General features: G+C 42.7%; 1 protein-coding gene across 2 annotated transcripts in view; it reads left to right on the top strand.

The window, feature by feature from the left end:
* Positions 1 to 1,972: 1,972 nt before the first annotated feature.
* The window catches only part of MYO1C (myosin IC), a 51,862-nt gene continuing 28,967 nt past the window's right edge, over positions 1,973 to 24,867 (top strand). The window contains exon 1 of one of the 2 annotated variants that reach the window (XM_030462314.1): positions 1,973 to 2,044. Coding sequence is in view for 1 of the 2 variants with exons in the window: in XM_008490670.2 (XP_008488892.1) it covers positions 22,830 to 22,847 (18 nt within the window). In the remaining variant the exon portion in view is untranslated. Of the gene's footprint in view, positions 2,045 to 22,737; positions 22,848 to 24,867 lie in introns of those variants that run through there. The other variant, XM_008490670.2, reaches the window with a different exon arrangement.

Below are 24,867 nucleotides of genomic sequence, written 5' to 3' on the forward strand. Positions count from 1 at the left end.
TACAGGAGAAATCATCCGTGTGATTAGTCGCTATGGAGGACACAAGACTGTAAGCCCTCTTTTCATTCTTCTCTTTTCCCCTCTTGTGACATTGGCTACACAATATTGGGCACCCTTGTTCTGAATTGAGAAGTGCTGGTGCAAAAGCAAGAGGCCTCTGCAGGACTGGTGGGTCACTGGAGTGACTGTAGCTGTGCTTTGAACATTTTGTCTCATTAGTTTGAAATTGGTAGCAATGAATGTTAATTTTAAGCAACTGAGTGTAGAAAATTATTAAAGTGTATTTCCTATAGAAATATTTTAGTGGGCCAAAGTTGGCATGACTTGCAGTTGGTGTTTGGCCTGGCTGTAATCATTCCATCTGAATTCTGGCAGCACTTTCAAACTACAAAGGAAGCAAAAGAGCTTTGAAGAAAGTATTTTGATCCTATTCAATATTGATTATGTTGTCACTGGACTAATGCCCTGAATGTTATAGGAAGATTCACACATAGAAGATTCAGTGGTAGAGGAACATATAAATATCGAGGAACTGACTGTACTGTTAACTTGTGACTTTTATTGACCTGGGGTCATGGTTTGTATGTAAGCAAATGGAAAATTCATGAGCTGATTGTTTCTGGCTTGACATGGTAGATATAAACAGTTAAGAAAAACACTTTTTCTAAGAATAATTTTAGTTTTCAGTACTTGGAATGAATGGTCATTCTGTGGGTTTTCCTTCATACTATTTTCTAACTGGGTTTGTATAAAAATTCTGAGTCTAAAGAGAAGGAACTGCTCTGCCATAGGTACTTATAAACCGTTGAATGTAACACCGGTAGCAGATTGCTCAGGGCAGAGCCATCACGTCCTGAAGCACACATCTGTGCATGTGGCTACAGTTTCCTAGCATTGTCTTTCTAGTAAGTAATCTGCAACTTGATCTGAAAATTAGCTAAGACATTCACTGTGTGGATAACACAATCATTAGGTAGAGTAGTTTCACTTCAGAAAAACCCGAGAGCTCTGCCTTGTCGGAAGAGGAGATAGTGGCAAGTTTGGTATTCTTTGGTTTCCAGTAAATGATCCAGGAGTGTTACTGACTTATTTGTAGTGACAGTAGAGGACACTGGTGGGATTGAATTGTCTCCCAGAGAGAGCCGTTCTTTAATCCTTATTCCAAATAGCATGTTCCAGGATCCTGGAGGAGACACCACAGTGAGAAAAGCTATTAGCTCAGCTTTCTGAATAGTTTTAAACAGTCATTAACAGTCTATAAAACTGTAATTTGCTACTTAGAGAACAGCAGTCTGTGTTAAATCTTGGTGCTGTAGGAACAGGCAGAGGAAAGTCGTTGGTGTACTGAGCTTCTAATGGAGGATACTTGAAACTGCAGCAGGAATGGAAAATGCAGAGCTTTACTGCTTCAGCTCCATATGCTTCAGGTTTTGTTAGAATTAAATCATACACAGGATTCCTTGTGGATCCTGGATACACTGCCTCCTGTATTTCACCCCTCTGGGCGATGCACCGAGCTGCATGTTCCTGCAGAGTGGTTACCCCAGTTCACTCTGCCTTTGGGGGTTCACTCTGGCGTTCAGTTTCACCTTGGGTCCTCCCCAGAAAGATCCAAATTGCTTGATTCCCACAAACAGGCGCCAGCTGGGAGGGAAGATGTGCTCAAGTTATCACCAGTATACCAGGTGTATCCACTGTGCCCCTGGAGGAGACAGGTGCAGCTGGTAATTCTAATCAACAGAACCGCCACCCGACCCGGTGGAGCGGCTCACCCGCAGGACTCCCTGGTCCTGAACACCGCGGGGGTAGCGCCTTCCTCCGGGACGGGCGGAGGGGTCCAGCGCTGCCCGCTGCCTCCCGGCCCCTCCGGGCTGCGGGCAGGTGAGGTGAGGGCGGAGGCAGAGGCAGGGCCGCGGCCTCGCCGCCCGCACTCCGCATGCCCGGCGCTCGGACATGCGCGGCGCGGGCTCCCGCGGGCACTGGGCGCGGAGGCGCTGCCGGAGCCGCCGTAGGGCCCGGAGCCGCGAGTCCCGGGGGAGCGCAGGTGAGCGCGGAGGAGAGCGGCGGAGCCAGGGACGGCCGCAGACCCCGGGGGAACCGGGGGTGGGGTGGGGGGGATGTTGGCCGCGGCAGCCATCAGACACCCCCGTGGTCACTGAAAGGCGCCGGGGCTCGGCCACATGGCCGCGGGCTGCCCGGAGCACCGTGCCGGCTCGGGGGGGGGATTGCGAAGGGGGGCTAAGGCGGAGAGCCGGGAGCGGCACCGGACGGTGCCCCGGGAAGGGCGGGAAGCCGCGGCTCGGCCGTTCCTCCAAGTCAGCGACCTTCCCGGAAACTCCGAAATTGCCACGGTAGACACAAATGACGCTTTCACAGCAGCCGGCATCCTGGCGGCTGCCTGGCATGTCTCCGGGGGAGTCCCTCCCTCCCTTTCCGTAACGTTACTAAATACACTCCGGTAACGCTTCCGCGGTTGTATCCTAAAGGCAGTCAGCTGCCCGCCGGGCTCCTATCCCGGACGGGTGAATCCTGCCGGGGCTCGCATGGGGAGCCGGAGCGAGTAAAGGGTGTGGCTGGGCGTGGGGGCAGAAGAAAAGGCTGCTCCTCAGCCCAAACGTGGCCGTGTCATGAAGTCCTGCCTTAGTCTTCTGAAGAATGGCTTTCTGTACATACCTGAGTAGTTCCATATCTTCGGCTGTTGTGTGCTCAGTGGTGAGCTGTGTTGATAGCACTCACATGTATGCTGGTATAAATCTTCCTTGTTTGCCGGTGCTTGCACAGGTGTCTGAAAGCACTTCATGGAGAAAGCTCAGTATCTTTAGTCCTCTTCTCTTATAGGTGATGTTGTCAAACCGCATAACTTCTCCAGCTTAAACCACCAGTTTTTGTCCCCAGTAAGCTTCAAGCATTCCCATCTATGTGCTACTTCTTATGCCAGTTTTTCCCTTTTCCTGGAGTTAACGAAGTGACAGTGATTTATGTAAGGAGTCTGACTGTGCTGAATGAACGTCTCATTCTAGTAACTTGAGCTTTCCAAGTAAGCTGGCTTCATCTGTGTCCTCATGTTAGGGGGGATTACAGAAGAAAAAATATTCTGAGATACTATTCAAAGATTATTCTGGTATTTACCCTTTGTATGACAGTTGCTTGAGGTAGAAGGCTTCTCTGGAACTACTTGTAGATGGCAGCTGCCTTGTTTTGCCAAGTGACAAATGAGAAAATTTGTTTGCTTGGTGGGACCAGTCATGAAAGCAGAACCACATCTTAGAGTAACTGGGAAGAAAGGCATTTTCTTTTCATCTCCTTTTGGAGCAATAGACAATTACCAGTTGTCAGCACCTTTTCAAAATTCTTTTAGAAACTGCCTAAGGTTACAGAACTGATGAGTTCTTAATTTTTATGGTAGGCCCTGGAATGGCAGCCACTGTCATAACATTTCAGGATTTTCAGTTTTGATATGGGATAGAATTCTATGTTTTAGGCCTGTGTAAATATGAGTCTCTGTTCTGCATGGCAGAGACCAATGGAGTGCTAGGCTGTACACATGCTATACTAATTTATCATGATATAAAGGTAGACAATTTTTTTACAGGGGGAAGTGAGAGATTCTGTGTGACTCAGGATCCAAAGTGTGCAATTTTTATTCTGTTTTGCATAACATAGCAAAGAAGCTTGTGATTTATGATACATCTTCAGAATTTGTAATATCTAGAAGATAAATTACACAGATCCTGACAGAATTATTCAATACAGGCAGAAGAGTGTTTTGTTTGGGGGTTTGGTTTTGGTTTTTTGTTTTTGGGGTGGTTTTTTTTGTTGTTGTTGTTGCTTATAGGATGTAGCCTGATTGTGCTGGGAACTGCCTGCTTTCTAGGAACTGTACAAATCCCTCTGCCACTGTCAAAATGGACAGTCTGCACCAAATGCAGGAGAAACAAAGTGCAGCAGCTGTCCACAGACACAGCTCAATGTGTAAACTGTAGCTCCCGGGTGTTTCAGTCCATTGCTCCCTCCCACTGCCAAATGCTCTCACCTGACAGTTTTGAATAGTTCCATCATGCAATATGTTAAGGATCTCTGGGCTATGGAGTACTTTGCCTCCCAGTTCTGTAGGACAAATTTAAATTTGGGAAAAATCAATGTGTTACTGGTGCTGCAGAGAAAGGAGGTGGAGAAAACTTAGTGATGCAAACATAACTAATTCACTTGTCATTTCATATGAGCTAAAGAGCTGTATATAAAGGCGTATTTGTGTGTTGATAAAATGTTGCTGTTGGGAAAACTTTTGTATTGTAGGTGGGGATTGCTTCATTGGTGGCAGGACTGCAGAGTACTGGCATAAAGTGATTGCAATTGTAGCATGTTTTTGTCTTCTGTCAGGGGTTTTACTCTGTCTACTGCTTTACAACCAATTTGTGAATGATGTGGTTGGCTTGGACTAGGAGTGTTATCCCTAACTTTGATAGGAATCATAGATTTAACCTGTCATCTTTTCTAGTGAATGAGGTTTGCATGGGTTGTCTTTCTGTGAGATTATAACAGTTGTTTTTCTGCCTGGAGGGAGCCACTTTTACTGTGCCTCTGTCTGGATTAAATGATCTCTCTGATGGAAAATATCCTGCAATGTGTTTTGTGCCCTCCTCTGCATACTTTGCTTGATGCATTAGTGGGGTATGTGCCTAGCTCTTCCCAGAAAGCATTAATAAAGCAGTAGGAAAGCAGTGTAAGCAAACGTGAAAGGCTCACAGTGTGTTACAACAGAAGGGTCGGAGTAGACAAATTTCAAGTAATTTGTTGCAACTGAGTCATGTTCTGTGGGGGTGGAAGGTCTGATATTCCTTAAATCCCTGCACTGCATTATTTAAATACTCTTGGATACAATAAGGAACAGCAGGGCCAGGACCTTTTCTGTTAATTATATATATTCAGTGCAGCCTGTCCTATATTAAATTACTGTACTGGAAGGCAATAAAGGTTAACATTTAGAACTCCTGTGGCATTTGTGCCTGCATGGGTAACACTCCCTGGCAGCTTTTTTCTTTAGGAAAGCACTTGGTCACATGTGAATGACCAGCTAGCTGTTCTTCTCTGGGACACTTGCAGCCCTTTAACCACTACAGTGACCTTGGTACATATTGGCCACCACCCTTCCTGTAATTCAGTTTGGATGATAATAAATGAACATAAATTTTTAGCATTTGGCAGTACCTTTAGAGTGCTACAGTGTTTGCCTTCTAGGCAGTAATGTCCTGGAGCAGGAAGATATAGCAGCCTGCTGTTACTGGAAGGTTTTGTTACCAGCTGGCCAGTGTCATTGTTGGTGGCACAGAATATTATGTCAAAAGGTGTTATGATTTTTGCCAGGAAATGGATAGTCTATAAATGACAAAAAAACGTGACCCCTCCGTCACAAACATATATCTGGGGTTTTTTGGCTTTTTCCTTTCTCTGTAAAAGAGCTTTCTAAAAATTTCTGCTAGGCAAAAAGATACACGTGGACAAAAACACAGTTATGATGGCATTCAGCCTGCTATTTGGATGCAGATTGGACCTTATAAGCTATAGCTGCTTTAAAAAACTGCCTCTTTGAATTATAATTTCAGTAACTTCTTTTAGAGGCACATTTCTGGTAGAAGTTTACCATGGATGTTTGTGTTTCCTTGTAATATTCTTCTATCTGACCAGAGATTTCATCCTTACAAAAGGTAATACAAAGATGTGGTCCTAATCTTTGAGACAGGGTGTACTGGGAGCTGCAGAACAGCCTTTGTGGTGGTTTTAATGCTACAGGGAAACCTTTGAGTGTTAGCAGCTGAGGTTGCATTTCATTAATTAGAGTGATCTGTGGTGCCTTATGCCAGCTGACAATCACCAGGTGTATTTGGCCATTTTACTAATGAAGAGAAGGATTATTGAAGGAGCTGTAATTCAACTGGAGACCAGTCTTTGTCAGAGGGTTTGGGTGATCTTAAAATTGCATTTTTTCTTCATTATCATATCCTCAATATTTTATGGTTGTCTGTACATCTGTCTTCATTACCACTTGCTGCCTGGTCTAGAAGGGATATTCCTGTCCAAGAAAGAGCAATCTCTATTTCAGAGTTATAATGACAAGCTGAGAACAGAAAAGAGGGTGAACTCAGCTCTCTCACTGTGCTCATTGTTCATGGCTGAAGGGTCCAGTTAAGTCAATGTCCAGTTATACAATAAGGAGATAGTGATCTGTTTAGCTTTTTAGAAAATTAAATTCCACGGAAACAGTATAACTGTAACCACAGAAGTAGGAGGAAAACTATTTTCCACTCTGAAGTACGTCTTTGTATAGTGTTGCGAGCTGTGTTTTTTAAGCTTGCTAACAGTAACTAATAGCTTCTACATTATAAAGTCCACACTGAGTCATTGTTTACTCAGGGAAATTACTTTCAACAGCCAGACTTGTTTGTTAACTTTAATAACTAAAATATGCAGTTCCACACATTACAAGGCAGCATGCTATAACCAACTTATTTTTTTAAAACAAAACAAAACACCAAAAAAAACCCCACCCTTGATACATGTTTGCAACACCACACAATGTTGCATTGTAAGTGGTATTTCTGCAGTTCGGGTTTTGGTCTTCAGCAAAGGCTGTTGTGATGCAATTTTGAGAAGAGGGAGGATGATTGCACAAAATCACTTGTGTTGGTTTCTTAGAGTTTTAGTGAATCTCCAAGTTGGGCACCAGAAAGCCTCATTCTCTGTCCACAGTTGTTGTTTTAAATAACAGGTTGCCTTTCACTCTTAGGATTTTTGTACAGAATTCTGCACAGAATTGCCTGTTCTGCATACTGGGAGGGAAAGCCCCACCTTTGCACCAGGAAGCCAGGAATTCTTTCTCTGTCAGAACTGGAACTTAGCAAAACAGATATTTATTTTGCCCTATTTATGTGAGCACTGAAGTTCATCTGTGAGCAATTTTCTGGCTTTTTTTTTTTTTTTGACTGTTTATCTGCTAGGTTTTTTTAGCACATTGTTTTCTCACAGATGTTACAGGTGGCTTTCCTCTCCACCCATTACATGTGGTAAGATTATAATAACAACCAGGGTTTGTATCCTGACTGGATAGTTTTTTGATGTACTGATCAAACACCAAGTCCCCACAATTCAATATAATATGGTCTCCATCCACTTGTTTATGTGGGAATGAAGTGGGGCAGCTATGTGTGCCTGACTTGCACGTGAAGGGACAGTGTGGGAAGAGTCATTGGACTGTTAAAACGTAACTTTTGAAGGTGTTTCAGATCTTACATCTGTATTTCTGCATTTTGTGGTCAGTTTTCTTCGTTTTCCTTCAGAGCTACTAAATCCCACGTAATTAAAAAAATATCACAACTTGGAAGAGAAGGTTCAGAGCAATGTGATTCCTGGAAAAGCACAGTAATGTATAATGAAGAACTGATTTTATTTCCACCTTTCCAAAAACAGCAAACAAAAAGAAGTACCTGTGACATTTCTTCATTAAATGAAACACTACATTTTGAAAAGGATTTTTAAAATATCTATTTTCTAGATGTAAGCACAGTATCTTTTCTTTTTGCCTGATATAATAAAAGAATACACAGGCTTATGGTTATGGACCATCTGTATATTTGGGTAAAGCTTTCTGTCACTATTTGTCTCAAGTATAAACCAATCTGATTTGAGCTAATTGTGTTTTCATACAAGAAATAGCTATAAAGGAAAGGCAAGCAAAAGAAAATAGAGTTAAAGATGAGATTGCTGTAGACAGTGACCACCTGGAACCCTTCCTCTTCTGTGTCAGTGAGAGCTGCTGGAGCAGGGGGTGTCTGGTGCTGAGAGCCTGGCGGGTGGAGAGAGTTAGGAGTGAGGACTTCCGTGTTGTGCTGGCAGCTTGATCATGAGGGTACCATGCGGAGAGGAAATGTTGCAAGAGATGTGAATTCCTGTATGCAAAAAAACTTGCAGAGTGAAAAGGAGTGCTTGATCTTTCTCTCCTTAAACTGAACCTGATCCGTAGTCAAGTGTCTGTTTCTGCTCTGAGGAATCCATGTCTAGGTGGGGTCATAGAAGAGCTTGTTTCAACTTTAAGCCTTGAATATATTTACCTGGCAACTGCTGTTGTCCAAACCACTTTCTCAGCTTGCAATGGGAGGAAAATTCCTCAAAGTGGCTCTGTGTAGGATGAGAATGTGAACTATGTCCAGGCTGAAGTCCATGGAACTCAAAAGCACACTCATGTAACTGTTAGATTTTTTTCTAGAGGCTTCAGTTAAGTTGGCTGTTTGTCACTGAGCAGCATTTTTTCTGAAATATTGATTGTCTACCCTCAAAAACAGGTAGCATCTAGGGTCACATTGCCACATGAGTGGAAATAGGGAGTGGAAGGAACTCACTATTGCTGCAAGTTGAGTCCATGTGTCTGGAAAGAAATATTTTCTGAGCATTGTACAAGCAAGCTATTATTTTCTGATTAAAAATTTTGTAGTTACAAATCTTTTTATTTTGGATAGACTGGGAAGGTAAATTCTGCTATAAAGTTCTAAAAATAGCTGTCAGCTTGATACCTGGCTTTCTGTTTTGGGCAGTGAATTTCTCTGGTTAAACTCTCTAGCATTGCACTGAACTCTCAAAAGGGCTTTTCAGGCCATACTTTCACTGGCCCCAAACCAAAGTATCTTAATTGCAAACCACTTATCTGAACTGATGGTTAGTCAACACAAATGTGACACAGTGCTTGTTAGAGTAGAAAAATCAATCAGTGTTTAGTGTGGGCTGGGCTCAGAATCACAGATTGATAGGTAAGGGGAGGGCTCATTTGGGTCAGTAAGTGGCACAGTGATGAGTGTGTCAAGTGGGGTTCCCCCCGCCCACCCTTCTCTGTGCTTGCAAGCAGAGTCAGGCATCACCACCTCACATTTCTGAGGCACCTGCCAAAAAGTTTCAGTTGTTCACAATCATGTTGAACAGCAGAATAGTACAAGGCACACGTTTCTGCTGGCAAATGTAGTGTGACATACATACCCACACGTGTCAAGTTAGGTAATTTATATTGTTGATTTCCTGATCATGGGACTCTACAACTGATAGTTCTGTAGCCTCTAGGATCATTCCTCGGCTTGTCCTGGAGGCTGCTGCTGGTAATAATGTGTGTGCATTGGTTATCAAGGTTTTAAACATTTAGAGGCATGTATATGTGCAAAGGGCAGGGCATGAAGCAAGCAGCCAGAGCATCTTACAAATTCATCCATTTCACTGTCAATTAAGTGCTCGCTCTTTACTTCTCTGACAGGAGGATGTGTTCCCCTAGTATCTAAGAGAAGCTTATGCCAATATGAAGTTTTATTTAAACTGGTTTTGCTGTAGTTCTCTACTCCATGTAGAGAGTTGTGCCTACACTAGCATCCAGTGAATAAATTGGAACAGTTTGGGGAAAGTAATGAAGGCAAGGGGGAAAAAAAAAAACAACAAAACTTTTCTGTTTGTTTAGTTCCCTGGACTGGCCCATCACAGAGCTGAACAGATATTGGTACAAGTACAGAGAGGGGACAGGGCTAGGACAAGCACAGCTGGTAACAAAAGGTGGGCTGCATCCGAGTGATGTCAGCTCTTTAGGTCAGCTTAGAGCAGCCTGTGACTGCACTCTGCTGCTTTGGAGGACGCTTTCTGTGCTTTTTTCACCTTGGAGAAGTGTCTGTAATGCAATACTGTGGGAATGATGGCTTATGAAGCTGCTCTGTTCTTACACAACTGGTTTTTGATCCTTGAAGTCAGTGGCAGTTGAGGAAGACTGTTACAAGAAGGTTCTGCAAGTGGCACCGGTGGAACTTCTGTGGCCCTGGTGTGTGGCTGATTGGCACTAAAACCTCCCAGCCTGTGGATGTGGAACTAGGCCAGCTGTTTGGAAATAAATGGTAATTGTTGTCTTCTAAATGTTAGCTTTATTAAGATGACAAATAGAATACACTGTCTCCACTTCTAGGAGCAGGGATTCCCAAGCAATAGTACCTTGTTATGGCTCCTAAGTTGTACAGTGACCATCTGCCCATGGAGTGCCTGCATTCCAGTGCCCCATAACATGGTATCAGGTCAGGAATAGAGAGGCACTGATAAATCCTGGTACAGACACACAGGGTGAACATGCTTAGACTCTGAGTCAACGAGAAACTGGTGGTGGTGTTCTGCTTCTTGCCTGAAGCAGCATGCAGAGTGGCTGGGGGCTCAAAAGCAGGGCAGCCACCAGCCCAGGTTAGAGGGAGTTCCATTGGGACACGGATGTCTGGTGTGTTTCAGCGTCGCTCTGGAGCACGATACACCTCTGGTGCTTCCCAGAGCGTTGCCGTTTATTTTATTTGTGGATATGATGGTGGGGAACCCCCAGTATCAATTGGTTGGCCTGGAGGGAGGTCACCCTGCCCTGGCGTGAGGACCCAGGAATGCGCGCGGAGTTTTTGCACGTGTGCTCTTTCCAACCAGTGTGAAGGTTTCAAAGGACTTTGGGGCCCGTGGGGCTCTTAGCACGGTGTATGTGGGGGTGAGTGGGGACAAGGTACTGTGTTGTGGTGTCTGGGCATGACGTTGTGATCAACACAGGCAGAAAGGGTGAAGGAGAAGGAATTTGTTTTGCTGCCAAAACCTTTCGTGCAAGAGGTTGGATCTGGATGTGTGCCCTTCCTGGGCATACATGCAGGTTCCTGCAATTTGTAGCTGTTATTGCTGTCACCACCAGTAGTGGCACCCAAGTAAATAAAATGTAGAAATGCTATCCTGCAATAGAAACTTCAGGAGGCTATTTCTAGATGGAATTGAAGCTCCATGTGATTTAGTGGACTGTAGCCTCATTGTGCGGGTAGAAGGCAACCAAAAGCAGTTTGAACTGAAATTCTTTGGAGTATTGTTGCTAACACAGGGCAGTGGGATTAAACTATTTTGGAGCTTTACTCCTTTTTAGTACTATACATACACTCTTGTTTAGAGACTTCATAACAAGCTACAAAAAGCTTGGCAATTGCTAGTAGAAGCCCATATTTCTAGATGCTCTACTGGTACTTATTTTTTTTCCTAGGAAAGAGAGATTCTGGCAGAATACAAATAAAGAAACAACTTTAAGTGTGTATATCAAACACAAAGGTTATCACCATCTAGCAGGAAAGCTGGAGCAACAGAGGCATCATGGGTTTGTACTTGGATTAGTGAATTTTGGAACAGTGGGGCTTAGCTTTGCAGGGAAGGGTAGAACCTTAATTAGGAGGAAATTCTTCACTGTGAGGGTGGTAAGATTCTGGAACAGATTGCTGAGAGAGGCTGTGAAGGCCTCATCCCTCTAAGTGTTTAAGGTTGGATGGGTCTTTGAGCAACTTGGTCTAGTGGGAGGTGTCCCTACCCATGGAGGGGGGTTGGAACAAGATGATCTTTACGGTTCCTTCCTACTCAAGCCAATCTGATACCTGCTACTCCTGTGACCCATCAGCTGTTCCAGCAATTCTCCAGAACGTGGAATTCATCAGATCACCGGACAAGTGTGTGTTGCCTTTGTGCTGCCTATCACAGGCACCAGGAATCCAGAGAATGAGAAGGACTCAATAATTCCAGTTCTGTGCACTGGCCCTTCCCCTTCTTCTTTAGGGGCTAGAAGAAGCAGGAGAGGAGGTCAGGTTTGAAATACAAAGTCAAAAAAGAGGAATTTGTGAATATATTGCAGAAAATGCCCATCACTCACTGTACTTTGCCACTCCCCTCCCATTGTGGAAAGTATGATTAAAGGCAGCCACTCCACCCTGACTGTCTGAACCATACATACATGCACAAATGCAAGATTCTCTTCATTCCAGGCTGCTGACTTCTAGAAGGACTTGCTCTGACAAGCTGGAAGAGAGAGCTGGCAGCTTCATCTGCAACTCAAAGACTTTATCTCCTTTAGACAGTCTTCCTAACGTTTCCCACAAATACTGTTGTGCTGGTAGGAGCTGTTATATACACAGGACGCCATCAGGCACTTATGAATAAAGGCTTACATTGTGCAACTCTCCTTAGAACAGGCCAGGGAAACTTCATAGAGCAGTTGGCATCAAGCCCACACAGCAGAGCTTGCTCTCCTTGTGCTTCAGCTTCATTACTGGGGAGTGGTGGGGAGAGTCAGCCTTTTGATTCTCTTGTCCCTATACCAAGACCTAGTGTTCTTTCCTGAAGGAAACTTCTACTGTCCACCCTTCACCTCCCACTTTGAGTATTTGCATCAGCTGATGAAGCATTCATCTCCACCTTCCACAGAATATTCCTGCTTTTCATCACCTTGGCCTCTTTGCCCTCTGAACTGAACTCCCACCTTTATTTCTTTCCCACTTCACCATGGCAAGCCCAAGTTGTTTGACTTCTAGGATTGTTCTGGCTCCACCAGCAAGTCGTGCTTCCCTGATCTTGCCTACTAGAATTATTGCTTCACTGCTGCTTGTGCTCAGTGAGAGGTGCCAGCTGTGTCCACCTGTCAGGGCTTTTTTACATGTGCTTTTAAGTTGTCTGCTTATGCTGCATATGCAGTCTTTCACTTAGAATAATTATACTCCCTGACCTGTCTCAATTAATTGATGAACTCATCCTTCAATAAATGCTTTCCCAAAGTGAAACCTGTTTGAGTTGGTTCTAGAGAGTGTCTTTACCAGTAATTGTGAGATGGCCAAGCTCTTCTTTGGATGTGGTTTTTGTTTCAAAATGAGTATTAGAGCAAGTTCTGATTTCTACATTTATATAATATTTAACACATGAAATTGAGATAACTTTAAGCTTGATGTAGTCAGACATGCACCCTGACATAAAAATGTATCTTAAATGATACTGGAGTAGTCATCATGGTTGTGACATGATTTCTGCTTTGATGTCATCACCATATTGCCTCAGAAGCATCTTGCCAGGCTTATTTCAGGTCATGGAGGGTGTGAACATGACTATATTTCTAAAACCCATAAGACCTACCAGTATTGAATGTCTGCTCAGTACATCACAGATTTCACAGCTGATTGTTAGTAGACAAAACCTTTTTTTGTGTGATTTTTGAGGGAAGGCTCTTTTCACAGGGATTGTGCTCAAGACTTAGGACCATATAGCTAATCCAGCAGAGGGGTCCCACTAGTCTCAGCTTCAAATCTTCTCTCCTGACCACAGGACTGTGCAAAAAGATTGGTGAAACAAAAGCTCTCATTTCCCTTTATCTAGATTAATATGTGCAAAGAGCATGCAGCTCTGAGGCAGCCATGTAAAAGAATTAGAATCAGTGTCTCAGAGACGATTTTGAACAAGAAGCCAGCATGAAGAAGTACCCATAGCATTTAACCTCTGTGTTTTATTCACCCTGGAGCAAGTGTAATTTAAAGTGACACTTCTATAATTGATGAAGTATCTTTTTACCATTTGTTTAATTACCAGTTTCAATGTCTAGAAAGCAGCGGATCAATAATTTACAGTGATGAACTTCCCTGTGTCCCTGTTTATGTCTAGATCAGCCATTCAAGCAATAGTTCCTGAAATAAACAATGATGCTTTGATGATTTTCTTTTTCTTTAGGTGATTTAAATGAGCTTAGCCATTTTTCCTGCCACAGTGTACTCCAAGACAACTGAAGCTGATGGCAGAGTTCCCACTGGCCTCAGTGAAGCAGAGTTAATCTATGGCTTGCCATGCACACTGCATCAGCTCTCATCCTTTTCCAGTCTCCTCATTATTGTAGGGTGGTAATGGGGGGTTCATGTTATTGCTAAAGTAGCAAATGCTGCTCTGGCAATATCTGAGAGCTGTTAGAACTGAAAATTTAATCAAATTTAAATTTAATCAAAATTTATATGCAGGCTAGTGTCTGCATTTTGTATTTTTTGTATTACAGTCTGTGATAAGATGTACTGATTTTCTGTGAGACATGCCTACTACAGACTTGTGGACTCCTCTTTCAGGCTAGAGCTCAGATTCCATCATGGCCCTGCAACTCTCACTTTACTCAAGAGGCTGTAGAGAATCTGCCTGTTGAATCAGAGAAAATAAAAGTGTTTACATCCAGTGGGATGAGACTTCTGACAGTTCCTGTCATCTTCCTGGCTACCATGGACAGTAGGATTTGCTCAGACAACATCAGAACAAAAGATACCTTGGGATTTCCATGGGTTCTCCTAATCTGTGCACTCCCCACCTACACACTGGTAGCCTCAAGGCAGAAGGACACCTTTCACTTTTTTGAGGATGTGCTCATTATCTCTGTCAGCACAAGTGGATGCTTCCCTTTTCCTGTCTCTTATTCTCAGGGGTGCCAGTCCTCATCTCTTGATGAACAGAATGCTGTGGAACAGTTGGTGTTCCTGTTTATGTCCCAACTTTCACAACCAGCTTATTAGCCTCAAGTAACAGGAGCTGTGGAAATTCCTTTAGTATTTCTTGAGTTGGAGATCACAGCCTAGAAGTTTACATAGTAGGTGTAAGGGGTCAGTAGAAGATTGCTGGGCCTTCCTGTGACTACCTGTTTTGTCTGTCTCAGTAGGATTTATGCAGTTTTTCAACCACCTAATGTAGAGCTACAAGTAAATCAGAGAAGGAAAGGATTTGGACTTGGCCACAGCTGGGGAATCAGTGTTTCCATTCATTGCAGAGTCACATGTTTATCCAGATGTGGAATATGCATTCCTGAGAACCACAAAGGAATGGGCTCCTTGATTATTCTTTAGTATGTGTTTTGTCTTTGTTTTTCATTAAACCTCTGTCTCTGATAATGTAGAATATCTTCAAAATGCTGTGAGCAGAATAGTGTGGCTCTCCTGAGGGACTTGAAATTGTGTCTTAGACATGAGATATTTCTTACACTTCAAAGGTTGCTTACTAAATTGCAAGCCAATGATTCTGATTTTTTAAAAAACATGGTTTCTTCTTCTTTCACTTAAAAAATCATAATTTACTGTAGTTTTGCTTCAATAGGAGTATCCATTTTTACAGGGTTTTAAAATGTTGGAAAACAATATTCTGGTTCATCTGATGAGTGCAAGCAGATGCTGGGAGATCTGGGATGTCCTTCTAAAACGATGCTTCTGTTTTCAAGACATCCTGCAATACTTTTGCCAACATGATTGCAAGTTATCATTCCACCTTAACTGAGGATATCTATTTTAGGATAAAAATTTTTGCAATTCACAAAAAACATTAAGGAGTTTGCACACTGTGGAATCTTTGGGGGTACTGTTGGAGTGGTCAGAAGGAGATTACCTCAGACAATACCCTTCAGCTTGTGGCTTTTACCCTCCTTTTCAGAAGCAAGGGAATAGGCAGGGTAAAGGGAAGCAGTTCAGACATACAGCAGCTGCAATATCATCTGCCCACGTGCTCCTGTTGGTTGCCAGCCCTCAAGTCTGACACACTGCCAGAGAGCCAGTCTGCACTGTGTGTCTGCTTTCCCCTGCTTTTGGAAACAGATTAGGCCATTTCTTTTAGCATAATCTGGAATTTCTACAGATTATTGGATATTCTTATTTTGGGGTCATGATCTAGTTTTACTCCAGACTGTTGTTAAAACTCTTCCTTTAAACTTTTTACAGGGGACTTATGCCTTCACAATAAATATAAAATGCTCTTTGTTCCCTTACAAAGAAGGGTTTGAAAGAAATTTAGTACCATCTGTCTTCCTAATAGTTTTATTAGAATTTATTTATAACTTTTCACTGTCCCAAAAGAACTGCCTGCCTTAGGCCAACAAAGTCAGTTTGGGACAGAGAATTAAAAAAAAAACAAAAACCAGTGGTGGAAGTACAATTTGAGCCTGTAAACTCTACACTTATAAATCATCAAATTAAAACCTACTCCACTGGTTTGAATGTCTAAAGCATTGAATGTGCCCTTTTTCTGGGCTCACAGAACTTGGCTCCACTTGGTTGTTTGTAATTTGCTTATAGTATTGCTAAGTTTGCATTAAAAAAGAGTCACACCCAGAAGGAAAATAGGAACTCCTTTCTCTCAGGTATCACCTGTTTCTGGCATCAGAGTGAAATGTTGCAAGAATACTTGCAGGTTGGTGTGTTTTGTTTAGGTTTTTTTTTCCTCATTGAACCAATAGATATTACATGGAACAAACCTGACAGTTGCCATTGTACCAATATATTTGGGGTACAAATTATACTGATGTATTCATCTTTGTGTTTTCCTTATTAGTGGGTTTATTATTACACTAACAGGAGTGAGGACTGGGAGTATTTTTAGGGACATCACTCATGTACAAGCTATTTTATAAAAAACCCAGAATTTCAAGAAATATATTCCATGTATCATCTCTCTTTTGTTTTTCAGGAAAGTTTTAGCCATTTGGCCTGTATTTTTCTGACCTTGGAAGCTTGAGTATACTAATATAATCCAGATATTACCTGTGCTTTAATCACTACTGAAGAAAAGTACATGGTTTAGAGGGTTAGACAGCAAATGAAGAGTTCGAGAGTAGTGTTATTCAGGCTTTATGAAAAGGAAAAGCTTCATGGTACCTGAAAGAAACAATTTCATTTGGCTACTTTGGAGGAATGTATTTCCCTTTTAAACTATTTTTCACAGTACCATCTTTTTGAATTGCTTTACACTTGTTATGGAGCAGTTATTATATGAGAAAAGAGGCAAAAAGGTGTTCTTGAAGACTCATAACCACTTATGTTTTCTGGTTCTGAAAAAATCCTGCTTGTTGCCTGCACTTGTTTCTCCCCTCACTATGCAGGCAAGAATGTTAAATATTTAATTGGAAAATAATTAAAGGTCAGTTTAAAAATCTTCAGAAATCAAGATGTTCCTAAAGATAAGATAAATATGAAACATTCCCTTGCCAGCAGAATTCCTGTATGCCCTGGAAAGCTTAACACACTCTTGAGTGTACATTCTTTTCTGACCAGGTAGTACAGGGGCAAGGGCAAGAGATGAGCAACTGGTGCAGATGGTACCTGAGAGCCTGGTTACATCAGAGCAATCCTCTGGAACACTACAGGGAATTATTAATCTCATCAAGGTGTTCTCATTGGGAATGTGGAGCTCCTGATGCTGTGATGTAGAAGAGTGCTTCTGCTGTCAGAACTCTGCCTCACTGTCTCATCAATGAGCCTTTCATAAGGGTATCTAAGCTTGGCTTTTTTTAAAAAGGCTCTCAGCCTAACTTTGCTGTGGCAGACTATTTCAGCTCCATGTCTTACCTTGGCTGGGATTTGCTCTCAAGTTCCTCTAGAAGCTATGAAGCTCTGCAGGGGCTGCATTTGTAGACAGAAAAGAGATGGGATGTAGCAGGGCTAGAGATACAAAATTATTTGTACATTTTGTTACAGAGATCTCTTGGGGTCAGAAAAAAGTCTGGGTGATAAACCTGTCTAGAAATGTATATTGTACTCATTTCCATGGCTGCTATGGGCTGGGTCAGGCTGTGTTTGCTCAGCGAGCTTTCTCTGCACTGGGAAATCAGAGCTTCTGGCCTTATTCAAAGAGAAAGCAGAGATGGAGAGATACCCCTCACTGGGGATCACAGGGAAATGTTCCAGTTATATCACTTTATCCAAATGAGATCTTTGTGAGCATTGTTGTAGAAACTCCCTTTCATTTGTATAAGGAGAAGGAAAATCTGTTGTTAACTGGGCTTGCAGGTTTTGTGTCTGCTGAAGTGATGGTGAAAAGCATGCACTGGAGCTGTTATGGCTCCAGACAAGTCAGGCTGAGTTTGTTGTAGTTGGGTGAAACTGTTGCTGAAACTATAAGACATTCATGCAATTACATGAGAGCATTTAAGATATTAAGTTAAATGTCTTCTTCCACGGGTGCCCAGCATCTTTACAGTTTAAAACAAAATGAGCTGTCCAGTTCACAAAGAACAGGAGCAAACCATGGATCTATTGGCTGGGAAGGGCAGGCTGGGGATCCTGTGAGCCTCCTTTTGGCCTTAGCACTGGCCACATCATGCTTTAGGATGTGGCTGTGTCTTCTCCTGCCCTTTCCAGATCAGGGATCTGCTCAGCCCTCCTTTGCAGGTGCTTTTTTGTGGATTGAAAAGTCTGTTCTTTTTCCTTCCATCAAGAAAAGCAAGGGCATAATAGAAGATGGACACAGTAGCTCGAATTTGTACATTTAATTTTCTATTTTGGGCTGTGGGAGAGGCCCCTCTCTGCTCAGGAGAGAAGAGTCACAGGTTAAGTGCTGCCCATCTCACCTTGGGTTACTGCATGCTGCCTTCCCTGAGAGTACTGGTGTGTGAAGAGCACTGCTCTGCCAGTTCTTTCCCTCTTCAGTACTCTTGTATGTTCTTCTTTTCCAGACTGCAAACAGTTTAGTGCTGATCTGGCCTTATATAGAAATTTCCTATTATTAGAAACGTTTCCTTGGGATCTTTGCTCGGGGAGGAGCAGAGGGAAATCCTGTTTCCTTCGTCTAACATGCAGGCGAAGCACCAGTGTTCACTCTTTCCTTATCTAGTGTCAATAGAACAAGAAGTTTTTGTTACTATATGCTTTCCAGTCTTAATCCCCTTCTAACACTAAGCCTCTTTTCAGAAATGCAGAAAAAGAAATTTGAGGGAATAGGAACTGTCAGCCACCAATGCGAGCTGTAAAGCCTTGTCTGTAGCCTGTAGGTTCTGCCTGCTCTTCCTCAGTCATGTTCTTCTCTCTCAGAATTAGTTGTCCAAGTACTTTGAAAAACAAATTCTCTTTTTCATGTTGGCTTGCTTTAAAAATAGTGCAATAGGATATTTCACCTGGATCTGCCAGCCTACAGATGGAAACCTAATCGATGTGTTTAAAAAAAGAGGAATAATTGTATATTAAGGAGGAAGAGTTTTCTTGGTTTGAACGCAACAAGAACGTCTTTTTAAAGGAGTGAGTGGTCACTGAAAGCACAGAGATATGCACAGGCTTTGAACACTTAATTTTTCCTGTGAAAACATTTTTTCCCCTTAAAAGGAAGATGTAGGTCCTGCCACTGGGAGTGACTGTTTAGAAAGTCAGTTGGGAGGAATGTCCATGAGCTGAACTGAGTCAGGCTGTTTGTATTAACAGCTCTGTCAAGATGGCTCCTCTTGTTCCTGCCACAGACCCTGCAGGGGAGCTGCTTAAAATGATTCTATCAAAGCAAGGGCAAAGCAATCAAACTGAATTCACTGTTGTTTTTAAACTAAGATAGTTGAACAGTTACTGTTGGATTCAGAACGGGCAGGGTGTGTTTGTAAAATCAAGCTGTAGAGGCAACTGTCTTCTGGTCCTGTAGAACACAGCCCTAAGCCAGGGACAGAGCCAGAGCAGCCACATGCATGAGACAAACTGGCATCATGTTAAGGGCATCTGGTAATTATAAAGTGGGACTTTGTTCTGATGGTCACTGTCAAAGCCAGTCATCCATTTCTGTTTGGCTGGTTCAGCAGAGAGCAACAACAAGGAAAATTTATCTTAATTTGTTAGATTAACCCAGTTTCTGTTTTTGCTGACATCATAGACCCAAAATTATTGTGTGTGTGCAGGAGCCATAACTAAAAATGAGTGCTGCCTATGTGCTTCTTAATCTGCTGTTTCTCAAATGCATCTGTCATCAGAGGTGTGAAAATAGTGGATAGCAGAGGTGTGAATCTCCATCTTCAGTTTTTGAAATTCTAATTTTTTCTTCTAATATTGTTGTTTATTTGTGAAAGATCAAGCTTGGGAAGAAAAGAAGTTTAATGTTCTCACTGTTGAAGCTTTCTTGAAACAAACAAAACCAGTACTGACAGTTCTAGGCATTACAAAGCATTAGAGTCCAAAATAATAATTTAAATATTCTTTGTCTTCTGGTTTTTGAACTCTTTGGCCACACCTAACATATTTTTAAGCTTTTGTCTATAATCGTGCAAACACATTCACACAGAATCGAGAACTTGTGGTGTCATGAAGTTTGCAGTAAAATTAAGAACTTTTGCCATCTTGAGACACCTTTTGAGTGAGTATAATGGGCTTTTTATTTAACCTTTATAGGTCTGCACTTTCATAACTGAGGAGGAATGTTGTGTCTCCAGGGGCCAATTTATGTCCAAGCTTCTGTCCTAACTAGTTGTTCAAGGAACAGCTAGCAACTCTGCATGGGGAAAGAAGCCATACATTAGTATAAACAAAAAAAGAGTGTAAAAAACCAGACAATTCTTACGAGGGCTCATAATATGGGGATGAGGTTCTGCTTCATTTTTAAGCTTGTTACAGTATTTAGTAGTGGTTCTTTGGCAGGGCACTGATTTATCCATTTATCATTCAGTCAAAAGTTCATCCTTTGCAGGAACAGGGCTTTTTTCCTAACCAGTGGGACAAATGTCCTTCAGAACCTTCAGTTTCTGCTGTAGGGTGTCTTAGGAATGTAAGGCATTTTAATCAGTTTTAGGTCAGTATAGGCTGGGCAGCAGGACACGTGTGACAGGTTAAAGAAATGTCTATTTTTTGTTCAAGATGTTCCTCTGACCTGCAAGAGGAAGGGCTCTCAAATTCCTGGCCTGTTTAGGGTGGTTTGTTTCCCATGGTATCTTTGCCAAGTGCTTTCTAATTATGGAATATGTGTTCAGCAAGGCTGAAGCAATTAATATTATAAAAATCCAGAAAAAAAGAGATACATTGATAGATTAACTTGACACCTTTTTGCCTTTGGAATAATGTAGGTGTGATCTACATTGATTTTAAATAGCATAAACCCAAGTCAACGTCTCTGACCTCCAGATTTAGATTGTGCAGTGGAACTGGCACAGCAGAGGGGAAGACTGGTTTGCTACTGCCAGTTTTGTGGGGCCAACCTCTGTTTTTTGGTTTTTTTCCCAATAGAGCCACTGCTTGCGGGTGTAGCTTGGAGCAGTCACGCACTGCTCTGTGAGCCCATCGGAGCAGGGCTGACAGGAAAGGTTTCCAGTCCCCTTGCTTTGAATGTGGAATTGTATGCAGGGAATCAGCTGCTTATCAGCAACGAGCAGAGCAATCCCAGTGCTCTAATCCGGGGTTTGTATGAGTCACTTCTAACTGGTGAGGCCTGGAAAACTTGATTCATACCTCTGCCTGTGGTTGCCTGTAATAGGGGTACAAACCTAGCCAGCAACCCTCAGCAGAAATCACAGATGAGGGTTGGGCTCTGTGGCCTGAAAGAAGAGCCTGGTTTTGTCACCTTAGTAATTTGGAATCAAGATCTTTTAGATCAAAATTAGATCAAAATTAGTTTGGGTATCTCTGCTTTTCAACTCTTTTTTTCCCCTCCCACTTCAGGCTAACCCACTCCCACACAGTTTTTCTTGCCAACAAGAGCTGGGCAGTAGTTTGAGTACAGAAAAAAAAAACAACAAACAAACCACATTTTGAGTAAAGATTTTTCCCAGTGAATAAATAAATGAGTTCTGCATTAAAAAGCCAAGGGCCATTTGTAAAAAATGTATTTCTAAACATTGGGCTTTTGTATATTCTCCTCTTAGGGAAGTGTTAGGAGGTATAAACTAGGGGAAAGGTGAAGTTGTTGCTGTGAAGATAACTCAGGGCTAATACATAACTTAAAATTGTAACATGAGTTTTATTGACTTTGTTGTTTGACTACAACTAGACTGATTTGAGAAATTATGATGGAGAGCAGACATTGTCCTCCTGAAGAATTAGAGCTGCCAGGCTGCAGCTCTAATTATACTTTGAAAACTCCTGGCTCAGAGCTTGCTGTTGTGTTTCGATAGTGGCTGATGTGACTCCATTTGGGAGATGTAGCTTAGATTACCTTTGATCTTACCTGTGCTCCTGCATGGAGCTGGGTTTTGAAGTACTGTCTGGTTTTTTCAATGCTCTGAAAAAGACCAGTGCTAAACTCACCCCTGAAATGTACCCTGAGGCTGCCTCTATTAATAATTCACCTAACTCCGCAGCTGATTGACGATAAGAAGTGAATAAAAATTGTTCCAAATAGTTGTGCAAGAACTGAGAGGTACTTTTGAGTCATTTTTCAAAACGAAATTTAATGAAGGCAGAAGAGCTGGTGGCACCACCGCCCTCTTCAGAAGCATTACCCAAGCTTCATTACAGATCCCTGTAACATGCTACTTCTGCTTGCAAGGGTTGGAGACTAAGGGCTCAAGAGTGTCCTGCTAGGAAGGTTCTTACTTTGTAGAGCAGGTTATTTTGTGATAAGGACCTTGGGGACCTCTGTATGAAGAGGGTGTTTTGAGGGTGGGTGCCTCAAAATTTCTCTGGAATAAAATAGTGCTGAGCCAATACAGTCCTTGCAAGGGCAGACAGGGCAAACTGGACCCTTTGTGATCCTTCGATTTGCTGAGAGATTCCCAGTGATTCCCAGTGTAATCGTCAGCCCAGGAAGTTTTGCTGTGGTTGGGGTGAGCTGGGAGTGGGTTCGGGGAGTCCTTTTGATGCTGCTGCTGTTGTTTCCATGCAAAAAAAAACTTGCCAAAACGGAGCACATCGCTTCCTGTCCCGTTTGCTGTGGTTTTGCATGCTGGGCTCTGCACAAGGTTTTCCAGAGTCTGTGATTACTTTTCTTTCCGTTTTCCCCTGTCATTGGGCTGCGGGAACTCCGCAGGCAGGCTGCAGGCAAACGACAGCTGATTCCTTTGCTTTGAGGCTGCTTCTCATCTGTGCAGAGCGGTGTCTCCTCTGTGGAAGGGGAGTTCCTCTCCTTGGAAAACGCCCTCTCGGGGATGCTCCAGTAGGAGCTGGTGGGAGGGAAGGAGTTCTGACTGCACCGAAATGTCATGAAAAAAAAAAAAAAAAGGCAGTTGACAGAAGGGAGAACTTATCCTCAGATTCCTGCTTTTTGGAGCAGCGTAAACTTAAGTCTGCAATCTCTGCGGGAGCTGCCAGGAGGCAGAAATGAAGTTCAGAGGCGCGGTAAGATTTCTTCAATTGTTTTGGTGGTTTTAGAGCTTTCAGGGGGGTATCTCGTATGAGAAGAAGGGAGACAGATTTTCAAGGCTTCAGATAAGAAGTGAAATGCTTAATCCTGCTTTGCGAAAGACCCCTGGGAAGTTATTTGAAAGGGGTTCAAATAGAATTAAACCCAGGAGACACGTGGTTTGAGGAGGAAGCCAAGGTGGGAGTTGAAAAAGTGTGAAGAGGGGGGGAGAAAGTTGTGCTCTTATTTAGGGGAGATGAAAGGGTGGAGCTTTTTCTTGGGTGGAAGGGGCATGGGGATGTGAACACAGCACACTGGTGCTGGGCTCTGCTTGGGTCCTTCCCGGGGACTTGAGCTTCTTTCTCCAGGGCTGCCACCCTGGGGGACATCAGGAAATACCTTCTTAAGGACTCGCTGCCACTCAGTTCCTCCAGGGTGTATTTACTTGAGCAAAATTTTATCCATGCTTTAGCTGTGTACTGCAATGTGGGACAGACACTAGAAGGGGAAAAAATATGTACAATAGTGTCATAGAGAAGGCAGATTGTGAGCTCTGTTTTTCTGTGTTATAGGAAGAGGAACATTCGGTTAAGTTAAATGTTGCCAAAGAGGTGCAAAGATTATTTTAATACAAAGTGTAATCAGCCATGGAATTCACTGACACTGGAAAATGTTGAGGTTGAGAATGAGGGAACATTATGAAAACATGCACATGGGCTTTTGACTGGGTAGGAATGTTCAAGGCATTAATTGGTAAACTTAAAAAGTTTAAGAAGAGAAGGACTGAAAACGTTATGTCTGTAGATTTAAGCAATTCTCTGACTTTTGAAGAGGAGTTATCATGGGGCTGGAGTATCTCATACCTGCTCAATCTGGAGATCCTTGCATGTTTTCCCAAATAGTCAAGTGTTGACCACAATCTGAAAAAAGGGTCTTAGTGATGAAGGAAAGTACAGAGCTTCTAGAGGACCTGCTTCCTCTCTTCCTGCAGGAGCAGGTGGTGTTGATAGTGCTCAAGAGGCTTCTGATTGGATTTCAGTTGTCATGGAGGATGGTGGAACCAGCAAATCCCAGTACAGCAAAGGAATCAAGAAAAGGTTTTAGATGTGCTGTGTGAATGTGACGTTGTCTTGGGTGGTGCTTGATACTCTCTAAGAGAACATGTGGGTGTGGAAGTGCCCTTCACATGCCCTAGAAATGCACTGGAGTGCTTGTGCTGTTTGGAAAGTTTTACTATCTTTGACAGACATAATGGTCTGAAATGGTTGTGTGGGGTGTGTGGAATCCAATAGGGAAGGTAGGAACGTCTGGTGAGGGGAAGGGCAGAGTTCTGCAAGGGTCACAGTGTGAGATGTAGTAAGAGCATTGAAAGGATGTGTGCATTCAGAGGGGAATACACCAGCAGGTATGGGAGAGCAGTGAACGGGGCTGCAGGGTTAGCACCCCATTCCTGCAAGCTGGAGGGCAGCAAGTGCATGCTGTGACTCCTACCAGTGTTTGAGTTCCTGCTCCCCTCTCACTTGCTCATTGTGATCTGGAAGTCAATGGAATAACTTAGAAGGGCAGTGATCTGACTTCTTGCTTTTTATGCCTTCTGCTTGTCTTCTGAAGCTACCATGGAATGCACAGGCCTCTGACCTGAGGTCACAGGTAGGATTGCTCTGCATACTGTGATCAGCAACATCTTTAAGGTATCAGTTGCCTGTGTCATCTGTTCAGGAACAAAAATGTCAGCTCCTTAAATACAGAAATTCAGTGTATTTACTTTTCCAGCCTTGGGGATCTTTCTGGTTTGCCTAGTTCATTTTTCTTACTGCTATTTTATATTTAGCTTGTTGACTGAAATACAAGCAAAGCCTCTGAGGGTAAATATTTCTCCTCTCCTGCAAATCACTTCTTTTAATTACCTTTTTCTTTTCACTACAAACTGCTCTCTTTTCCTAGCTTCCTTCCCTCTCTTAAAAAACTAAAGTCTAGAAAATATAATTATGTTATAAACATTTAACAAATTACATT

The sequence above is a fragment of the Calypte anna genome, chromosome 19 (genome assembly GCF_003957555.1).
Source record: "Calypte anna isolate BGI_N300 chromosome 19, bCalAnn1_v1.p, whole genome shotgun sequence".
Classification (NCBI taxonomy): domain Eukaryota; kingdom Metazoa; phylum Chordata; class Aves; order Apodiformes; family Trochilidae; genus Calypte; species Calypte anna.